A 20608-nucleotide genomic window follows, 5' to 3' on the forward strand; every position below is an offset into this window, starting at 1 on the left:
CGAGAATGAGGATCTCTAGGAGGATCCAGAAGATGATTTAATTGTATTCGTTTATTGTAAATCGTGTAATCAGTTTTCGTCAGGTACTATTTGTGTTCAATTTTAAATAAAAAATTTAAAATAATTTCTGACCACACAATGAATGGATCGGGGAGGATCCTTATTCAACCAAACACAATGAATGGATCGGGGGAGGATCCTTATTCAACCAAACACAAAGAAGAAGACCCAAAAATTCTATCCAAAATAATTAAAAAGAGAGGCTCTAATTCCATCCTCATCTCTCTCTCTCAATGCATGCATGTGCTTACACACTCTCTCTCCCTCTCTAGCAGGAGCAACCAATATGGATATGGGGGGAAGGACTAGTACTAGTACTGGCAGGGAGCAGAGAACCCAGAGATGAGTGCCTCCGTTTCCATCACTGCCCTCATTGCCTCTAACTCCGCAGCTGCCGCCGCCACCAACATCAATCTCCACCGCAAAACTACTAGTTCCTCCACTACCACCACTACTAATGCAGCTAAATCAATAATTTTCACCTCCACCGCCAATTCCAAGCCCAATTTTACTGCCCCCTCTTCCTCCTCCTCCCAATACCACCACCCTTTCATACTGCGAGGTACCTACTTAATTACCCTTTCATTTGCAATTCCCTCTCTATTCTAATTACATCTCATGTTCTTCTATATAATATATGCCACCACTTAGTACATTTGGTTTCAAATATACATAATAAATAAAAACAGTCTTGTGATTTACGACTCAAAATTAGAGTGATGAAATAGAAATCTGGAAGTAGGGATCTATCGGACAGAAGCAAAGAAGAAGCAGCGTTTGAAGAGTCATGGCTTCAGGGCGGTCGATCTGAGATGGCAGGCGATCAATCGGAGAAGGGCAGAGAAATCCTCACGCATTTCCTTATTCGTGTTTGTGTTATTTTGATAATTTACCTATTTGATTAAGATATGAATTTGATTTCCTTGACTATTAAGTCTTGGATTGACTTCCTATTAGTATTTTCACTGTATAGGTGCTATACTCTATATATAGGGCCTTAGAGTCGGTTTACTTTGTGAGGCTTATTTGTAAGAGTCAGTTTGTGAGTTTTAGAGTTCAGAGAACAATTTGAGAGAATGATCTCGTTCGTTTGTTTGGGTTCTCTACTCGTTTGTTTTTGGGGTTTGAAATTTGTAGGATTTGGGATGTGAGAGTTAAACACTCGCCGTTTATTTAGTGAGAGGTAAACACCCTAGGCTTTACGTCGAACCACGTTAATCTCTTGTGCTTTTCTTTTAAGATTGTTTCTTTGCTTTCTTCTACGATGTTGATATTTGGTACTTTGTTGGAATTTGCTTCCGTTTGCGTATAAAAGTGAAACAAACATCTAGCTAGAAACAAGATGAACGTCTAATTAATCAGCAGGAATGGGAACTTTTCTGTTACTCCAAATTTCTGATTAGAGGTAGAGGTAGAGTGTCATAGTTCACATCACTTGTAAAGTTCAATTGATTGAATTCATCAACTCATTCAACAAATTGTACTTTTTCCTTAGTAACATATCCTGTGAAACATAGTTTAACTAGCGTAATAAAAGTTTGAGTAAATTAGCTTGTAACTGATCATGTGGCGGGGTGCATGCAGTAACAAATGATCCGGCTAGCAGTAGTACTACTGAATCAGAATTGTCGGCGACGGATGAAAGAACAGTGGCTGATAGAATTGTTGATGGATTGAACTTTGGGGAGCTATGCAATGAGTTTGAGTGCATTAGTAGCCCCTTGGTGGAGTCTACAGCTCGACAACTTGTACGCGATATCCTTGAGCTACGAGAAGGCAATCGTGCCCTTGGAACCTTTGCTGTTTCTGTTAAATACAAGGTATATAACTAATACTTAACATGTAATGTGTTGTGGTATATGTGCTTATATATACTCAGTTAGTAGATCTAATGCTTTTATATGCTCTCAAGCTGACCAGTTAAGATTGGTTAATTATGTTATTGCAGGATCCAGTTAGAAGTTTTAGCGGCCGTGATAAGTACAAGAGACCGCTATGGATAACCAGTGCACTAGAAAAGCCCTCTGTCGTGAGTCTTCTGAATTCATCTTTACTTTTTATTTATTTTTGTAATTCCTTGTATAGCAAGCAACAGAAATGCAACATCAAAACTTCTTTCGTTGTTATTGTTACATACGAACAGAGTGTTCAAGAAATGAGCATGTTATCAACGAGTGTCCTGAGTATCAAGTGGACAATCAAAGGCAAGGCGAAGAACATTATAGGAGGAGATTTGATCGTAAGAATAAATTCCCAATTCACTCTAAACCAGATAAGTGGACAAGTCATTGAACATGAAGAGTTTTGGGATTTATCAGCTTCCTCAGCCATTGCGAAAGCGTATTTCTGGACATCACGCCGTCTTTATGCAACAATTGAGGGTGGAAAGGACTTGGCTGATCTTGCTAAAACCATTTCCAGCAAGTTCCCCAGAGAAAAACAGAACACAGAAATTTATCCGGACCCTTCAGGCGATCCAACTAAGGTCAGTGATTAAACAAACGAAGCACAAATACTTTATTCGTTCATACGCTAAAATTCCTTCCTTTTTTCTATCTTCCATCGATTGACGCATCGTTTGCATGCTAATTTGATTCAGTTCTTTCAAAGGGATGACGGTTTCCAAAGAGATGTATACCAAATTGGACTGTTTCTGGCACTGGTTTATTTTGTTGTACAGCTTTTGAGGACAACCTTGTAAAGTAAAGCCTCCCTCAGGAGAGATTCTCTCATGCAATCAAGTTTTAGTCTCAGTAGCGTCACTGTCCATACCCTTTCCTCTTTACACTTGCAATGCAGGCAGAATATATACAATACATTTGAAATATTTGAGACTCGTTAACTATAATAAAAATATGAGTTTTAATACAACAACGTTACAACCAACAATCCGCAGCAAGAGTGAGAAGCATTGTAGCATACAACAATACCAGTCTTTTTTTTTATTTTTTATTTTTATACCTCATCTCAATCATCTAACTCTCCGATTCTGCAAAAGGTGTGCGGATTTCATTTCCCTTCCTGATCTGTTAGTATCAACACTTTATGCTATAGAATCCTATTCCCGGATAGTATGCCAATTGCTGCTCATCCCAATCGTATGTTCTAATCAAAGGCATGCACTGAATCCTTCAGAGATATCAACCCAACATTATGAGTTGTTAATGAATTTCCGAGGACAATGAGGCTCAAATGTAAATCGCAAACAAGCTTATCCCAGAAAAATAGATAAAAATAAAGAGGTCGAACCAGAAAGGGTGGACAAAAATTATCACCACCTGGAAAGACAGATCAAGGGCAAGGAATGAGTGGGCTGCTGTGACACTTCTGGTTGAATTAAATCAATATTTGCAGCATGGAAATCACTAACAAGAAGAATGCCAATAACCTTCCAATCATCGGACCCGAAGCTGAAGAAAGATTGTGGGCACCGACCGAGTACACCTGCCCTGACTTCTCATCTTTCAATTTGATGCTTGAAGTGCCTAAATCAAAACAAACCGAAAAAGACATAAGATAATGAAACATAAGATTAAACACTAACAAATCAAACAATGAATGGGATGCTACTCACAGTTGTAGTCAGTCCACCCAATAGCTTGGTTTTCGATATCATACAGGACTAGCTTATTCGAAAGTACTAAATCTGCAAATTGGAACAATGATAATATTCGATGAATAGGATCAAATTCATGTGAAAAATAAACCAACTGATAAATATATGTCTTTGACTTGTGATTCAAGGCTCTACCTCCCAGAATAGTCATGGACTTTCCGTCTTTAGATTTCATGGAGTTGGTTTGCCAACCAGAACACCAGACATCATCCTGTGTATATGTCATGACAAATGTAAATTAGTTAAGAACTCACGGAACAAGGTCAAGGTAATTAATTTTGTTCGAGAATCTAAAACACTTGCCTTTAACTGGAACAGATAATCATGAGGATATGCAGTCAACACAGCAGAATTCTTGAAATTAAACTTCACAACTGGAAATCCATCATCAACACTGCAAGAAAAACACGCAAGGAAAAGTGAGGTTGGTTTCAGCAAGCCTCGCTGCTCTTCGTATATTCACATGCTTTGCTTAAGTTAATCTGCAAATGTTATAGCTAAGATGACAATGCTTACTTTCTGGAATACTCAAAACATGTAAACTGCTCGTCAACAGTATGCTTTTTCAATCCAGACTGTCGAGCATATATCTAATTTACCAAAAAATTACAATGTCAGGTTTTACAACCAAAAAGGGAAGCAATGTAATTGGTTAGACAACAAAATCAAAATGGAGAGAAAAAATCTTCAGTGACCACCTTTTTCATAAAAGGTTCATAAAACTCCGGTGAAAGATAAGCCAAGGTTGTTCCACTGTCAATTACTACCCCGTTCCGGTCTTCGAAAAGGCCAAATAAATCTGTGGGAAAATCTACAACATCGCCACCCACTTCAACGGACTTCACCGTAACAGTATAATGTGGCCTGAGATCATTTCAATAAAAATAAAATTATCACAAATTTCATATGCGAATTACAGCATATTTTTTATTGAAGTTAAGTATTACGAAGCATTCTGAGATTGTGCGACATACAGATTTGGTATCAGCGGAGTTGTGTTTTTCACTTTTGGTTCCACCACTTCCCCAATGGCCCAAATTCCACCACCTTTCACGTTATCCAAGCAGTGTGCGAATTGTTTTTTCACCTTTCCAGATGAAGACAGCTGCGAAATTACGGATGCATTTGCCTGTCCAAAACCAAGTATCCCATCAACTGCTCCAGGAGATTTACCAAGATTCCCAGATTGTTTAGCTCCGCACCTATTCCGCAACACACACAGCTTAATACACACGGCAAGAGCATAGCAACAATGAATTATGAAAATTCAAAGTCAGCCAATTCAAACAGACAACGGGAAGCAACAAAAAAGACGCTGAATGTAATCTCGTTATGTATCTCTTATTGAGCTAGTATTAGTATGACAAAGGCACAAGACTCACCCGAATACTACGGTTCCATATGTTGAGGTTGTTTGATGATTTCCATTGACTTTATCAAGTTGGATATTGTCCTTGACATAGTAACCAGAAGTTGTGCTTCCATCTCCGTACGAGATACTATAATTGCAAAGCATATCTGCCTTGCAATCAGGAAGTTTACCGTTGAATGAGGAAGTGCAGAACTCTTGATCACATGTAACCTTGCTTGAAGTTGAAGAGCTCTTTGCATCATACATTGTGAGCTTAAACTGTATCACAATAACAATAACGATAACTGCTGTGGAGATCATCAAGTAGGGCGAAAAAAGAAGGCAAGGGTGGAGGCAAACGTACACCAAGATTATTTTTAGTAGGACAGTTGCTGCACTCTGCACAATTCACCCATAAAACGTCACTTCCTGTATCAACTTGCACATGAAAGTTTTTTGAAGGAGAGCCAAGTCCGATTTTCGCGATGTAGAGCCTAAATCCAGCCAGGCAAATGCAATCTATAAGTATCATAAAAATTAAATTTGCACCCAACTGAAAACTATGACAACATAAGTACACATGATGCAATTGATATTAATTTACGAAAGCTCCCAATACATGGAAGGGGGCGCAGTTGCTTATAAATATTAAGCTTTTAATATACAGAGATATTTTACTAATAAATGGGGGATTAGGCTGTCGCAACCATAATAATTAGGTATCGAACTGTAGTGCAAGCGGCGGATATAAATACATATTAAGTTAAGCAAGTAGATTATATAATATCAGAAGTAGAGAGATTGCCTTAATTTACCAACATTAGCAATTTAACATTACTAACGAAATTTTATGTTAAAACAACAAAGGAAAAATTTGGAAAAAGAGACAATTAATTGTGGATGAAGGAAAGCAATTACGCACCCGGCTTCAGAAGGATGGCCATTGCCACCTAATTGCAAATCTATAGCGGAGTCTGCGCCGGCGAGAAGCCTCCGGTGACGGCGAGCATCATGTTCTTTCCATGCACCCAAAGACACCTGCTTCCCAGGACCCTTAAACTTATGGTTCACCGGAAACACCATGTTACCCGAGACATTTACTGCCGAAGCGAAAAAAACCAGAAAACCACCCAACAGCGCTACTCTTGTCCTTGCTGTTGCCGCCATTTCGAAAATTTTAAGGTCACTTAACCAAACCGAGATTGAATAAAAGAAAATGTTTGGATTGGACCCGACAAACAACAGCCACCTTTTTTTGCAGCCAAAACCCGGATTTTGGAATAATTGGTGATAAGTTGGATTAGAAGTGTGGGTTTTGTGGGAAAATCATGGCCGAGTTGGGTGGAGAAACGAGCAGGCAACAAGGTGGGTGGCCCGGTGGGGAGAGAGAGGGAGAGAAAGCATATGATGTGTAAACAGGGAGTTTATGCAAGAAAGAAAAACGGAGAATCGAGAGAGAGAGACGAGGAACGAGATTGTTGGGGGATTTCAATGGCGAAAGACACGTCTTTCCAAAATAGTAAATTTCGTCAACTTTGTAATTGTTTTACTTTTTTTGACTTATTTTCACATTTGGTCTTTTGGTTTCGTTGTCGATTTTCTGGTTTCTTATCTGCTTTTTTATTTATTTATTTATTTATTTTTAATTCTTTAGTTTATCCTTAATTACTGGGATTTCTGTTTCCCATGTATTCTGGATATTCTTCAGTTTTTTATCAAAGCTTAAGAGAGCAACATTTATTACAAATAAAAAACACACACTTTACAAGCCGAAAAAACACACACGGGACATGCCTATAGGAGTAAGGAGTAAGGATGAAATACGAAGAGGGACGCAGGTGGGATGAGAAGAAAAGGGCAAATCGAAATAGAGAGCAGGGGGAAAACACAGTTGAAGAAAGGAAAAGGAGACAATGAGAGGAAGGGCAGAACGGCTAACCAACCCCAGCCGAAGTTAAGGTCGGCACCACCAGATCTATGCAAATTTGAAGCTCTCATACAGACAGTGAGAAGAACTCTGAAACTGAGAGAAAGTCTATCACAAGGAGAGAAAAGTGGTGCCGCTACATGATGGATGCCCTTCAGTTTTGGTTTTGGAATTTGGAGGGAAATCTTTTGCTTCAAGCCCTTCACCTCTCTCTCTCTCTCTCTATTGTTTTATACATGTCATATGTCGAAACATGATGGAACTTTTAGCAAGGCGTAACCTCAAAATATATTATTCAAACTGAATTAGATATAAAAGAAGTGACTTTGGCATACATCGTCTGCTTATCAGCTTATGCTAATTGCTATGCTTGGATCACACACACGGGACATGCCGGGTATATAATTTCTTACTAGTACTTAGAATCACAAACTAAACTATATATGTTCATCAAATTTGACAGCCAAATGACAAGGTGTTTGTACTTAGTCGAGGTTAGCAATCAAATCCTAACTTATTAATATTGTCACATCGGCCCTCACCACATTTCGGGCTCGACTCTGCCGTAGCATAATATTATCCGTTTTGGATCCCGACCACACTCTCAAGGTTTTGTTTCTGGGAACTCACACGAGAACTTTCCAGTGGGCTTCCCAGTGGGTCACCCATTATGGGATTGCTCTCGCGCAAACTCGTTTAACTTCGGAGTTCATACGGAATCCAAAGCCAGTAAGCTCCCAAAAAGTCTCGTGTTAGGTAGAGATGAAAATATACATATAAAGCTTACAAGATCCACTCCCCTGGACGATGTGAGATGTTACAAATATCATTTGTACAAACCTTATGGGGTTTAAAGTTTTGGAACGTGAGATTCAATTTTGAGAACTAGTTTTATTCATAAAAAGTATCAAGAGACATAAGTAAATAAGTGGTGCGCGTATATTTATTTCTGATTTTTAGATTAAATTGGGAGACTTTGGATGCGGTCCCTAGTTATGAATAGTCTTTGACTGAAACCTTGTTGGTTTTCAATTTTTGATCCAAGTCCCTGAAATTAATTGATAATTTATTTCTATGTACGTTACTATATTTTTTAAATTAAAAATTAAAATTTATAGTTGTTTATAGTAATGAGATTTTAAATAAAAAACCATAATTTGTGGGATTAAAAATATTAAAATATAAATATACTATTGTGTGTGTGTGTAAACATGGGTACATTCATAAAAAATAACCAAAAAATTATTGTATCAAAACATGGATACATTCTTCAAAATGGGTACATTTAGCAAAAATAAAAATGGGTACAAATAAATAAAAAAATATGGGTACAATACAAATAAAACTTTAAAAAATATGGGCACAAAAAGAAATTAATATATGGGTACAAATTAAAACTGAAAGGAAAATTGGTACAAATTAAAAAAGGGTTGCAAATTAAAAATGGGTACAAACTAAAAATAAAAATATATGATAAAAAATTTAGCCATAAATATAAATATACTAATTGTAATATTTTTAATATTAAATGAATATATTTAGAAATAAAAAATATTTTATTATTGAAATAATTAATGATATTATTAATACAAAGGACCTTGATCAAAAATTGAAAAGTAATAAGGTTTTAATCAATAGAGTAGTAAAAATAAGGATGAAAACCTAATTACTCCTTAAATAAATGAAAGAATAATCAAGAGACATAAGTGGTGCGCGTAAATTATTTTTCTTTCTCATTTATATCGACGAGGCAAAATATACTGCTTGAAAAATGATGGGCCAAATGACTTATACACCACTAGGTTTTTCATTACAAAATAAATATCCCATGACTATTTTAGTCTGCTCAAAATCTGTATGCTTAAAACCATACAAGGCATCATCATTTCCATTTCCTCCATCACTTTCACCTTCCCAAAAGCTCTCCCTCCCTATCCACCACTCATTCGTATCACTACAATCCGCTAAACAACCCACAAAATTTGAACTCTCATATTGACTAAAATACCCCGATATTTCCCACATCAAACCCAAAACCAAAAGTGGCATTCCGTCATTTTGCTTGAATAAACTATTCTAAGCGACGAAAATGTCCCCGAGTCTCCCACAAACAGCCCTAAACGTCTGAGGGCAATGCTGTCATTCCATTATCGCGATCCCCAGGCCTCCATCCACAAAACACGTTGGGTGAAGTGACGAAAATGAACGCGGATATGTCATAAGATCCCACGAACCAGAGGACAAATCAGTCATTCCAAAATCACCTCTCTCCTCTGTAATATAGTCGTTTGTTAATCTCTGGCTGCAACTGATTCACTGGGCTCTCCTCTCTTCTCTATCACAGAAAATGGCTCTGCAGTCAGCCGCACTCTCTCCTCGCTCCGTCGGCGCATCCACATCGCTACCCTGCGCCGCCAAGTACCCGATCATTTGCTCCTCCTCTGCTTCGAGTTCGAGCTGCTTCCTTTCGCAGAGGAAGAATGCGGCTGCGGTTGGAATTGGATTGAGTAAGAGGAAGATGGGCTCCTGGGGGTGTACGGTAAGGTCGAACTTGGACACTGTCGGTCCCACTGTGAATGTGGGCCAAGTCACGGAGGTCGACAAGGACACCTTCTGGCCCATAGTCAAGGCCGCCGGCGACAAGACCGTCGTCCTCGACATGTATACCCAATGGTATGTCTCTTTATGCTTATACTTCCACTTTCTGATTGGTTCCCGAGAAAATCCAGGAATAAATTCGAAGGAAAAGGAAACGGAAATTAAGAAAGCAAGAAAATTTAAGCAAGTTTTCGGCTAATTTCGGGAAAAAAAATTGGTGAACTGATCAGTTTTAAACGAATAGTGAAGTGCAATTTGAAAGTTTATGATTTTGTTGTAGTGGAATTTCAGAATGTTGATTTCAGCTCTTAAGTTGCTTATATAAGATATGTTGTTACAAACTTTTTGAGTTTTGAGATGCTAGTTCCCCAAACCATTCCGGTGATTCGAATTGGTTCTGCATGCTGTAGTATTAGGTAAGCCTTTGGAAATTGAATTACTGTAACCCGGGACAATACTTGCACTGAGTCTGACCTAGCTTGTTCGTTGATTAGGGTGACCCCCTTGTTGATTTTCTGCTCATTTACCGGCATTCATGTCGAGAGTCGTGGTTAATTCACACCTCCAACATGATCCTTTCCTTATTATGATTCCATATACATGCACCTACGCTTGAATGGATCTCAGTTATTCTACATTTACGGGATCCAAAATCGTCATTTACAAATACAGTACAGACATGGAAGATGGAAAGGTGGGAGTAACAAAAGCTTTGGTCTTTGAGTGGTAGTTCAGAACCTTCGGATCGATCTTGGACTATATTTTAGATCATCATGATTCTCATTCTATCTGTGTTACTTATGTCAAGTTGAAGATGGTGATATACTGTGTTTCAACCATTGAGACGTGATCTGAATTTAAAATGGTAGACTATGGAATAGTTGATCATTCCGTATGACGCGAGTTTAGCACGTCTGGTAAGTTGTATGAACTTTGTTCTGTATTCCATAGAGGAGCGGGGATATGTAACAAGTGAAAAACAATAAAGAAGAAACGTTCGCATATATGCCTGATATGCATAACTGTATTTGCTTATAACGATCGTTATTAAGGTCAAGGCATATGTAAACCTGTAGTAGATTGAACACCTCTTCTGTTTTATTTTCTCATCCTGCTTTTGCTTCTTCGCCATTTTTAAAGCTTGAGATTAGTTACCCCATCGTTCTGCGCAGGTGTGGACCTTGCAAAGTGATAGCTCCAAAATTTCAAGAATTGTCCAAGAAGTATCTTGATGTCGTATTTTTAAAGCTTGATTGTAGCCAAGAAAATAAGGTTGGTTGGTTGGTTCCATCTGTCATGCTTGAATACTTTTTACTCAAGTGCGTTGCTGTGCTCTGTCTTATGTTAAACGGTGATTGTTTCTTGTTAGCAGCCATTGGCGAAGGAGCTTGGGATAAGGGTGGTGCCAACTTTCAAGATTTTGAAGGACAACAAGGTTGTAAAAGAGGTGAAGGGTGCCAAATTCGACGATTTAGTTGTTGCTATAGACGCTGTTAGATCGAGCTAAACCCTTTAAATTTTCTCCGTGAGATGTTAATAACGTAAAGAAAAACGTCCGCCGGAGCTGATTACTGTACTTGTATGTATCCATGGGACGCTTTCTTTGCAATTGCAGTTGAAATTTGAATGAAGAAATGTAAGCAGGTCCGTATGCCTTCATAGAAAGAGCTTATGTTGTTTTTGAAATTACAGTCCTACCCCTAAGTGCTTGGTGGCCCATGTATGTTGCAAGCCAATGAAATGAGGCCACCGTAACACAGTGATGCAAAGCTAAAAGACAATACAACCCTTGGAATGTTTCTAATATAACAACCATACATTCATCCACCCAAGCTGCAATCTGCATTCTGCAGTGTCTCAATCTTCTAGAGAGACGATTGTCAGTCCAATTTTACAGATCCCACGAACACGATAAAGTTAAAAATTCAAATCCCAAGAGAAAGTCAAAGGTCAAATTTACGAGTTGATCTTTCCTTCGTCTTCTCTTTCTCTCCCCAGAACCCAGAACAAGTCGCAGAAGAAGAAGAAGAAGAGAAGAGAGAGAGAAATCAGAAATGTGTGGGATATTTGCGTATCTGAATTACAACGTCAACAGAGAGAGGCGTTACATTCTGCAGGTGCTATTCAATGGCCTGAGGCGTCTGGAATACCGGGGCTACGATTCCGCCGGGATTTCAATCGACCATTCTTATTCCTTCGATCCAAACACCCCCCAATCTTCCCCGCCTCCCCCCCTCGTTTTCCGCCAGGAGGGAAATATCGAGACCCTCGTCAAATCCGTCTACCAAGGTAACTCCTTTATTTTTTGGTAATCCCAAGGTAACTCCTTTCTTTTTTGGTAATCCCAAGGTAACTCCCTTCATTCTCAAATTTTCTATTGTTTGTCCATATTTGTTTGTTTCTGCATTCTGTTTGGTTGCCGAGAAAATGGTTTAGAAAATTAACATTTAAATTCTGTTCGGAAATAAAATTGACCCAGAAAAAGTGGTCTGGGTTAATTTGGCGGGTTAAACCAGTAAGAATTATCGTGGTTCGGATTGCTCTGCATCATTCTTTTTCAATGAAGTATCATTCTTCTTCAATGAAATTTCATGGTTAACTTGGTATTCGGGATAATTTGTTTGTACATGTGTTCGGTTGCTGGGAAAATGGTGTAGAAAATTAACGGTAAACTCTTTTTGGAACGAAATTTGACCCAGTTAAAGTGGTCACGGTTAATTTGGCGGGTTAACCCTGTAGTAATGGTCGTAGTTTGAATAGCTCTGTTTCATTCCTTTTCGATGAAGTATGATTGGTTAGGTTGTTAGTGGGGTGGGGTTTATAGCACAGACATTGCCAGCTTAAACTTGCCTACTGAATGACAATTGGAATGCAAAAAAGAAAGAGCACATCAAAAGTTTAGAATTTGGACATTTTTCTTTTTTTGCGTAAAGGTTTCTATATCTAGCAGTAGTTTCTTTAAAGTCGGTCTCTTTGGTATTTCCCTTCTGATGCATTTATTACATCATGCAACCTCACTTTGTCCTCGGACAAACCTTATGGGGACTACGAATTATATTGCCCTTCAAACCATAAATAAATATGGGTAATAGGAGTTTGAATTCAAGTTTCGGGGGTGTTGCAGAGTTTTCACCACTAAGAGAAACTAATCAAAAGTTAACAATTAACTTTGGGCTTTCTGAATTGGCTCACCCAACCGAACCTTGTGTTTCTGGGATTTTGATGTGTGCTCGTATATATAATGATTATGGAACGCTGATTACATACGTGTACTGTATATCAAATATGTATCCATTTAATAATTTTCGAGCCCCCCTTCAAGCTCATAGTAGTGTATGTCACACTTTTTTTACCCGATTTCCTAGAATTAACTTTGATTTTTGTAAATCCAGAGGTTGCTGAAACAGATTTAAATTTGGAAGAATCTTTCTCTCACCATGCTGGAATAGCGCACACCCGGTGGGCCACTCATGGAGAGCCAGCTCCAAGGAACAGCCATCCACAGAGCTCTGGTTCTGGAAATGAATTTTTGGTTGTTCACAATGGAGTCATCACTAATTATGAGGTTTGTTTAAGATTTCTGTGGTGAAACTTGTTATGTTTCTCTTGATTGTTGTTTTGGCTTCTGGATTAAACACCCTTTATCATCAATGGCTTATGCTGATTTACTTGTTTACTTTTTCAGGCCTTAAAGGAATCACTAGTTCGGCACGGATTCACCTTTGAATCTGAAACAGACACAGAAGTAATTCCAAAGCTTGCCAAATATGTTTATGATAAAGCTAAAGAAGGAGAAGGTAATTTTATATATGATTAGAAGTAATTAAACATTTGCGTCATAAGTATAATTTACAATTTGGAGTTCAAATTTTATATTTGTAAATGTAGAATTGCAATTTATAAAGTACATATAATTATGTTACTTTCAGTTATCGTTTCAGAATTCGTGAACTGATATTTTGACTGTCTTCTATGCTTGTCAATTAGAACAGAACTTATTACTGGAATACTAAAAAATTTTGTCTATTGAATTGTTCTTAGAGGCAAGAAGCTTCTTTGTTACCCTGAAGCTCATATATTCCTACCATATTTGCCCAAAAAACATAGTAGCCAAGGCGGGAAAAGTGCTTTTGTAGGATAGGAGTGGACAGATCAACTCAATTATTTATTTAGTTCCTCCTTTTTGCAGGATGAGTTCATTTTACTGTTGTTGGGGGCAGTATAAAGCCAATCATTGTGTTATGCATGTACTGATAAACTGCATTTTCCTTTGATTGTATTGTTTGAATACCTTTTACTGTTTCACATAAATCTTAAATCACAATCTAGGGCGATGTTAGAGTGTGATGTTTATTTTTCAGGTGACCAGACTATCACATTTAGTCAAGTTGTGCTTGAGGTTATGAGGCATCTTGAAGGTGCATATGCCCTGATTTTTAAAAGCCAGCATTATCCAAATGAGTTGATTGCTTGCAAGCGTGGCAGTCCGTTGCTCCTTGGTGTCAAAGTATGCTTCATTTGGAATTAATGTTTCACAATTCTGGCTAATTTTAATTTTTAAGTGCCCACTATAGTTTCACATTGACACTATTGTATCTCTGTTAGGAATTTAACGAAAATGCTAGCGGTGGATCAGCATTTCACGATGATAATTTCCTTTCAAAAAGTGGACATGCTAAAGAACTCTTTTTGTCCAGTGATGCCAATGCTGTAGTTGAACACACAAAAAAGGTGTTGGTGATTGAGGATGGTGAAGTGGTACATCTGAAGGTACTTATTTGAGTATTGTCTTTTATTATGTTTTAATGGGGGCAGTTCCATATTGGCATGATGCTTGGGGAAACTTGAGCTTTGTATTCATATAAGTTTTGTTTGTTTTTTCCTCTTTGTGGTGATTGTTTCAGGATGGAGGTGTTTCTATCCTGAAGTTTGATAAAGGACAGCATGGTGGACTTTCAAGAGTTGCATCAGTACAACGAGCGTTATCCATTCTTGAGATGGAGGTTGAACAAATAAACAAAGGGAGTTACAAACATTATATGCAGAAAGAAATTCATGAACAGCCTGAATCTTTGACTACCACAATGAGGGGGAGGCTTTTACGTGGAGGTTCCTGCAAAGCCAAGACTGTTCTCCTTGGTGGACTGAAGGATCACCTTAAAACAATTAGGCGAAGCAGGAGAATTGTTTTCATCGGTTGTGGTACAAGCTACAATGCTGCTTTAGCTGCAAGACCCATCTTGGAAGAACTTTCTGGTCAGTGTTTTTTGTCTGTCAGAAATCCTTTTCCGATTGTAATTAACTTAATAGTTCTGATTCTTTTCCGGTTTGTTGCACATATAAACATTATAGGTATTCCTGTCACAATGGAAATTGCTAGTGATTTGTTGGATCGGCAAGGACCTATATATAGAGAAGATACAGCTGTCTTTGTCAGTCAATCTGGTGAAACAGCAGATACTCTGAGTGCTTTGGAATATGCGTTAGAAAATGGTGCATTATGCGTTGGCATAACAAATACTGTTGGTAGTGCTATAGCCAGGAATACACACTGCGGTGTTCATATAAATGCTGGCGCTGAGATTGGTGTGGCAAGCACCAAGGTAAGTTTGTTACTTTATTCTATTCTTGCTTTTTTGATTTTGTGTTTTAAATTGACAGTCTTATCATCATCATGACAGGCATACACGAGTCAAATAGTGGTGATGGCTATGCTAGCACTAGCTATAGGAGGTGACACAATTTCCAATCAAGCACGAAGGGAGGCTATAATTGACGGTTTATTTGAGTTGCCAAGTAAGTTCCAGTTTTTCTCTTCTTACCATGTCAACTGCAGTGCATTTCTTTGTTAGTCTGTTTTCCAAGAAGTAACCTGTAAGAAATTATTACAAAATGTCTCTGTGGGGTTGTCCATTACGTTCTTTGCAGACAAAGTCAGAGAGGTCCTGAAGCTTGACCAGATGATGAAGGATCTTGCACAGGAACTGATAGCTCATCAGTCACTTCTTGTGTTTGGGAGAGGATACAACTACGCAACATCTCTAGAGGGCGCTTTGAAGGTAAAGGAAGTGGCCCTTATGCACAGTGAAGGAATACTAGCGGGTGAAATGAAACATGGTCCTTTGGCTTTAGTTGATGAAACTCTCCCTACATTTGTGATTGCCACCCGTGATGCTTGCTTCAGGTTTGTCCTTTCACAGTTGGGAGCACTTACATGCTTTTGAAAACCTACCTGATTTTCTTATTAACGACCTTCAGTGATTTACAGTAAGCAGCAATCAGTTATTCAGCAGCTTCGTGCCCGTAAAGGTCGACTCATAGTAATGTGTTCGAAAGGAGATGCTGCATCAGTGTGCCCCGGGGGGTCTTGCCGAGTGATTGAAGTTCCTCAGCTTGAGGATTGTCTTCAACCCGTGGTTAATATTATTCCATTGCAGGTATTTATCTATTTTTCTTTGGGCTTTATTTTGCATGTATTATCAGTATTTAGGTTGGAGGTCCTGCATTTTCTTCTTATGCCGGACTTTAATGCTAGCCGTTTGTACTTTTTTAAGTATATAGTAAGACTCAATGTATAAACAGATGGATGGATAGATGGTTGTTCCTTTGAACTTGTCTGATCTCCCACGTACATCTGATATCTTTGTTTTCCTTCCCTGGTGCAGCTGCTGGCATACCATCTCACCGTTTTAAGAGGTTTTAACGTGGATCAGCCTCGGAATCTTGCGAAGAGCGTGACTACTCAGTAAACCAGGTTTCATGGATGGACATACTTGAGTATACTTGTGTGCGTTTCTAAATTATGCCAAGAAGGATTTTAGGACCTTAGCGGAATGTAATGCTGCTAAAAACACCTGATTTTTTAGAGATTATTTTGCTGAGGCTGTAATATGTTTGCTGTTGGTAATGTGTGATGCTGCTGAGGTTGTACGTCTTCGGCTTTGTAAATCTTTTCGTACTAGGAAGTCGGAAGAATACTAACCGCCGTGTCCCTCCTCCCCTCTTCCTACCAAGTTTGTTTACCTTCTTTTATTAACATGTATCAGATTTCTCCATCCTATTTTTCAGATTTCTCAATCCTGTTTATTTTGAATTGCAGGAATATAATTCAGTACATCAACTGTCATAATATAAGTGATTAGAATTATTTTTTCCAAAGCTGGTAACATAAGGACGATTATATACGTTTTTGAGATTTCGAGTAAAATATTTTAAAATTTCAATTTTGTTAGAAAAAAAACGATATTATCTAGGAGAAGGTTGGACTTAGCTTTACGCGAAAATTGAGCCTTACAATCGGCTAGCAATAATGTGGGTCAAATTCTTCTTTGGCAGAATCAGACTTAAAATCTCTCATTTTCAACTAAATATAAATAGCGGTACACTAAAATTTCCACTTAAGATGCCTTGAGAAGAAATAAAAGTGATTTTCATTTTGCCTCCAACAAAAGTTTAAAACAAAGGGGTGTGATATTCACACGTCTCATTTTACTTCTCTCATATCCTTTTAATTTTCGGTCGTCAGATCGTATGAATTGAATAAGATCAACGGACAAAAATTAATAAGGAGTGTGTGAGAAGTAATTTGAGGATGTGTGGATAGTACATTCCAAAACAAAAATAAGAAACGAGTGAAATTTATAATTTTCGGTCCTAAATAAAAAAAATATATAAAAGGAGAGTCCATTTCAAGTTTCAAGCAGAAGCAAAGCTAGTGGAGTCGAATGCTCTGAAACCCTAAATACTAAAAACCCCCGCCACCGCCCCAGCCCCCAAATTAATTGAGGAAGAAGAAGCAGCAGCGACTCAGATAGAAATTAACTGTGGAAGAAGAAGCAGCAGCAACTCAGATAGTCGGCGGAAACAATATGGGCGGGCTTCAACTACTCGACAGCGGAAGCGACTCCGAGAACGAAAACGGAAACGACGACGTTCCGCAGCTCAAAATCAATGAAGATTTCGCTCGCAGGTACGAACACAACAAGAAGCGGGAGGAGCTCCAACGCTACGAGGAACTGAAGAAGCGAGGCCTCGTGGCTGACCCCTCCGAAGATTCAGACTCTGAACCGGATTTTGAATCGGACGACGACTACGTCCATGTGGCGAATTCCAAGAAGAGGGAATTGGAATTTTTGGATGGTCTGCTCAAGGTAAAAAAGCAAGACCCTATCTTGAAAAACAAAGATGTTGTTTTGTTTAATTCTGATGGAACTGAAATTATCGGAAACAATGGAGGAGAGGGAAAGGCAAAGAATAAGAAGAAGATGTACTTGAAGGATGTTAATGCTAAGCATTTGATGGAGGATGGCCCGGAACTGGCGGAGGAGGATGACAAGAACATTGATAAAAACAGTAAGGTTTACAACGAAGAGCAAGAGCGGATAAGGAGAGAATTCTTACAGGCTGCTGCAGCCGAGGAGGATGATGATGATGGTGAGTTTTTGATAGAGAAGAATAAGAATGCTGCGGGGAATGATGATGATGATGATGATACTGTTGATAATGATCAGTATGAGAAGGCATTGGACGAGTGTTTCCCCGAATCGGATGAAAATGCTATGTTTCTCAAGAAGTTCTTTAAGGATCAGCTGTGGAAGGAGGATAAGGATCCCGAGCTAAAGGATGAGGATTTGGAGATGGTGTCCGAGGACGAGATGGAGATCGAAAGGCAGGAGGAGTATGAGTACAGGTTCCAGGAGAATGCAGGTGATCGGATTATGGGGCATTCCAGGCAAGTTGAGGGGTCGGTGAGGAAGAAGGTCAAGGCGAGGAAGGAGCAGAGGAAGAGCAAGGAGGAGAGGATGGAGATTGCAAGGTTGGAGAGGGAAGAGGAGTTGAGGCATTTGAAGAATTTGAAGAAGAAGGAGAACGACGAGAAGGTTAAGAAGATAATGGAGATTGCGGGGCTTAAGGAGGGTGAGGAGTCTACATTTGATCCAAAGGAGTTGGAGAAGGAATATGATCCCCAAGAATATGATAGGATGATGAAGAAGGCTTTCGGTGAGGAGTATTATCAGGCAGAGGATGCTGACTTAGAGCGTTATAGTGATATGGAGGAGGATGATGAGATTGAGAAACCGGACTTTGATAAGGAGGATGAGTTGCTTGGGCTTCCTAAAGGTTGGGAAACCGTTGGGTCTAGTGATGGGTTCTTAGCTGCCAGGGAGAAGGTTTTGAAGCGGAAAAAGGAAAATGTTTGTGACCATGAAGAAGAGGAAGAGGAAGAGGAAGAGGAGGAGGAAGTAGAAGAAAAGGAAGAGGAGGAAGAAGAAGAAGAAGAAGAAGAAATGAGTGAGGAAGATAAACAAGAGAAAAAGCATAAATTAGCTTTATTGGAGAGAGCTAAGAAGGAGATGATGGATGAATACTATAAGTTGGATTATGAGGATACAATTGGAGACTTGAAGACAAGATTCAAGTATGCTAAAATAAAACCTAATAGATATGGCTTGACTACTGCCGAGATATTAGTGATGGATGAAAAGGAGTTGAATCAATATGTGTCTTTAAAGAAGCTTGCTCCTTACACAGAGAAAGAGTGGAAGGTACCCAACAACAAGAGAATGGAGATAAAGCAGAAAGCTAAAGAGATTTTCAGACAAGGAAATGTGGGTAATAAAAAGAATCGCAAGAAGCTGAGAATAAGTGATGCAGCTAAGGATTCGAGCTTATCAAAGGGTGCCACAGGGCAATCATCAATGAGTGCCCGGGAACATGGGAAAGAACTAGTAGGGGACTCAAATGGTGGTAAAACAGAATCGAGGAGTGCTAGAAGAAGGCGTCACCAAGCTGCAAGAAAATTACCAGCTTCTAGGCTCATGGCATATGGGGTGGTACCTGTAAAATCTAAGAAAAAAGGAAAGCACTGATCTGAACCACTAGTTAAATTGGAGCATTAGACAGGTGATTATTTCACAAACTCATAACCTTAAGCTTATATCATACAGTGTTTGTTACTTTGTTGTTTGATATTGTCTTTGCCCTCTCCCTTTTTTGCATGGTATGTTTTTGTATTGGTTTAAAGCTCTGATGTGGTTACTGGGAAAAATTGTTATTGCCTCGTAGAGTAGCAATAACTATGTGCATGGAGTGTTGTAGCAAAATTGCGCGTTGTAGGTCAAAGTCAGACTTTTTTTGGGGAAAATGGTTGTTGATATACAATCTGATAGTATAATACATTGGGTGGCATGTACTATTGTATGGAACATTGAGTGGGTTAGGGCATTGGACGGTGGCACTCTGAACTCTGGTGAATATGATCACTGTTACACCGTAGACTATTATGCTTGAGGAAAGGAAAAGCAAGACTGGAAGAACACCATGATTGAGTATAGTGATGGGAACCATAGTCATACACATATATAAACTTATGTATAGAAGCCTATCCATTTCTAATAAATAATATTTCTTTGCCCAAGTTATGTTCATTGAAACTATGCCGGTCTTTTAATCATTTTCTACGGCTTCCTGTTTGTTAGCTAGGTGAATTCTTAGCCTTAGTCTTATACACATGATATTTTAAGCCAAAAGAAAGCCGTATTTTATTTTGTTTTCATATATCTATGTGGGTGGTAAATATTTCATTGCATGGGTGTGATTTCCTTCAATGTTATGGATTCATTTTGGATTTCAGTTGAAATCAAACGCGTTAGATCATTTGTTTTTCATGTCCACAGGTGGAGGACTAGAATTTTGAGAAGATGAAGTATCTCGAGGGTTTTGTTGAGTCGATAGCATAGCAGAGGCTAACCGCTTCAGAACAAGTTGAAGGGAAGACTTGGTGATTGAGACAGTCACCTTTTGATTTTGCATTTTATGTAAACTTAGGCTTTAGAAATCTGAATAAACTACATCATTGTTGTTTTCCAGTTGTTGAATACAGCTATTTATCAATGTCGACGATGTGCGGCAGCCAAAGGTTTCTTCTGATGGATCATCTTGTTCATGTGTTCTGTTTGTTGGAAGTTTTCAGTACAATCAAATTGAAAGTTTCTTATTTATATGTTTTCACAAGAGATCTCCACAGCCTTTTTCTTCCCGATACACCTGCTTGTGT

The 20608-nt window shown here is 38.7% G+C and overlaps 5 protein-coding genes and 1 long non-coding RNA gene across 12 annotated transcripts; 5 read left to right on the forward strand and 1 right to left on the reverse strand.

The window, feature by feature from the left end:
* Window positions 1-231: 231 nt before the first annotated feature.
* LOC126618375 (uncharacterized) lies at window positions 232-2816 on the forward strand. The gene is made up of 5 exons (XM_050286414.1): window positions 232-622; window positions 1645-1880; window positions 2009-2089; window positions 2204-2545; window positions 2660-2816. The coding sequence occupies exons 1-5, from the start codon at window positions 403-405 to the stop codon at window positions 2759-2761; spliced, it is 981 nt and encodes a 326-aa protein (XP_050142371.1). The 5' UTR covers window positions 232-402; the 3' UTR covers window positions 2762-2816.
* An 87-nt stretch (window positions 2817-2903) lies between these two features.
* Window positions 2904-6512, reverse strand: LOC126618367 (aspartic proteinase 36-like). 6 transcript variants are annotated; one of them, XM_050286407.1, is made up of 12 exons: window positions 5950-6512; window positions 5392-5521; window positions 5059-5306; window positions 4651-4878; window positions 4375-4540; window positions 4193-4266; window positions 3980-4070; window positions 3812-3887; window positions 3635-3706; window positions 3449-3545; window positions 3310-3338; window positions 2904-3189 (listed from the first exon to the last, which is right to left on the reverse strand). In XM_050286407.1, the coding sequence occupies exons 1-11, from the start codon at window positions 6192-6194 to the stop codon at window positions 3332-3334; spliced, it is 1434 nt and encodes a 477-aa protein (XP_050142364.1). In that variant the 5' UTR covers window positions 6195-6512; the 3' UTR covers window positions 2904-3189; window positions 3310-3331. The 6 variants fall into 6 exon arrangements, 3 of the variants coding, with proteins under 3 accessions (XP_050142364.1, XP_050142363.1, XP_050142362.1); XR_007621664.1 differs by lacking the exon at window positions 3310-3338 and having other exon boundaries at window positions 2904-3182; window positions 3339-3545; XR_007621663.1 differs by lacking the exon at window positions 3310-3338 and having other exon boundaries at window positions 3339-3545.
* A 2700-nt stretch (window positions 6513-9212) lies between these two features.
* On the forward strand, window positions 9213-11217 carry LOC126618382 (thioredoxin F-type, chloroplastic-like). Of its 2 annotated transcripts, none has more exons than XM_050286423.1 (3): window positions 9213-9627; window positions 10725-10824; window positions 10922-11217. In XM_050286423.1, the coding sequence occupies exons 1-3, from the start codon at window positions 9302-9304 to the stop codon at window positions 11057-11059; spliced, it is 564 nt and encodes a 187-aa protein (XP_050142380.1). In that variant the 5' UTR covers window positions 9213-9301; the 3' UTR covers window positions 11060-11217. The 2 variants fall into 2 exon arrangements, with proteins under 2 accessions (XP_050142380.1, XP_050142381.1); XM_050286424.1 differs by having other exon boundaries at window positions 9221-9627; window positions 10925-11217.
* On the forward strand, window positions 9634-10639 carry LOC126618385 (uncharacterized). The gene is made up of 2 exons (XR_007621672.1): window positions 9634-9968; window positions 10047-10639. It is a non-coding gene; the product is annotated as an uncharacterized LOC126618385 (long non-coding RNA).
* A 140-nt stretch (window positions 11218-11357) lies between the features above and the next one.
* On the forward strand, window positions 11358-16666 carry LOC126618363 (glutamine--fructose-6-phosphate aminotransferase [isomerizing] 1-like). The gene is made up of 11 exons (XM_050286401.1): window positions 11358-11841; window positions 12945-13117; window positions 13238-13349; window positions 13914-14059; window positions 14158-14322; window positions 14457-14808; window positions 14905-15155; window positions 15234-15348; window positions 15481-15736; window positions 15821-15989; window positions 16218-16666. Exons 1-11 carry the CDS (start codon window positions 11607-11609, stop codon window positions 16299-16301), a joined length of 2058 nt encoding a protein of 685 aa, XP_050142358.1. The 5' UTR covers window positions 11358-11606; the 3' UTR covers window positions 16302-16666.
* Window positions 16667-17235: 569 nt separating this feature from the next.
* On the forward strand, window positions 17236-20565 carry LOC126618364 (uncharacterized). Its single transcript, XM_050286402.1, has 2 exons — window positions 17236-19455; window positions 20229-20565. Exon 1 carries the CDS (start codon window positions 17421-17423, stop codon window positions 19419-19421), a length of 2001 nt encoding a protein of 666 aa, XP_050142359.1. The 5' UTR covers window positions 17236-17420; the 3' UTR covers window positions 19422-19455; window positions 20229-20565.
* Window positions 20566-20608: the final 43 nt, after the last annotated feature.

This window comes from Malus sylvestris, chromosome 4 (genome assembly GCF_916048215.2).
Source record: "Malus sylvestris chromosome 4, drMalSylv7.2, whole genome shotgun sequence".
Classification (NCBI taxonomy): Eukaryota; Viridiplantae; Streptophyta; class Magnoliopsida; order Rosales; family Rosaceae; genus Malus; species Malus sylvestris.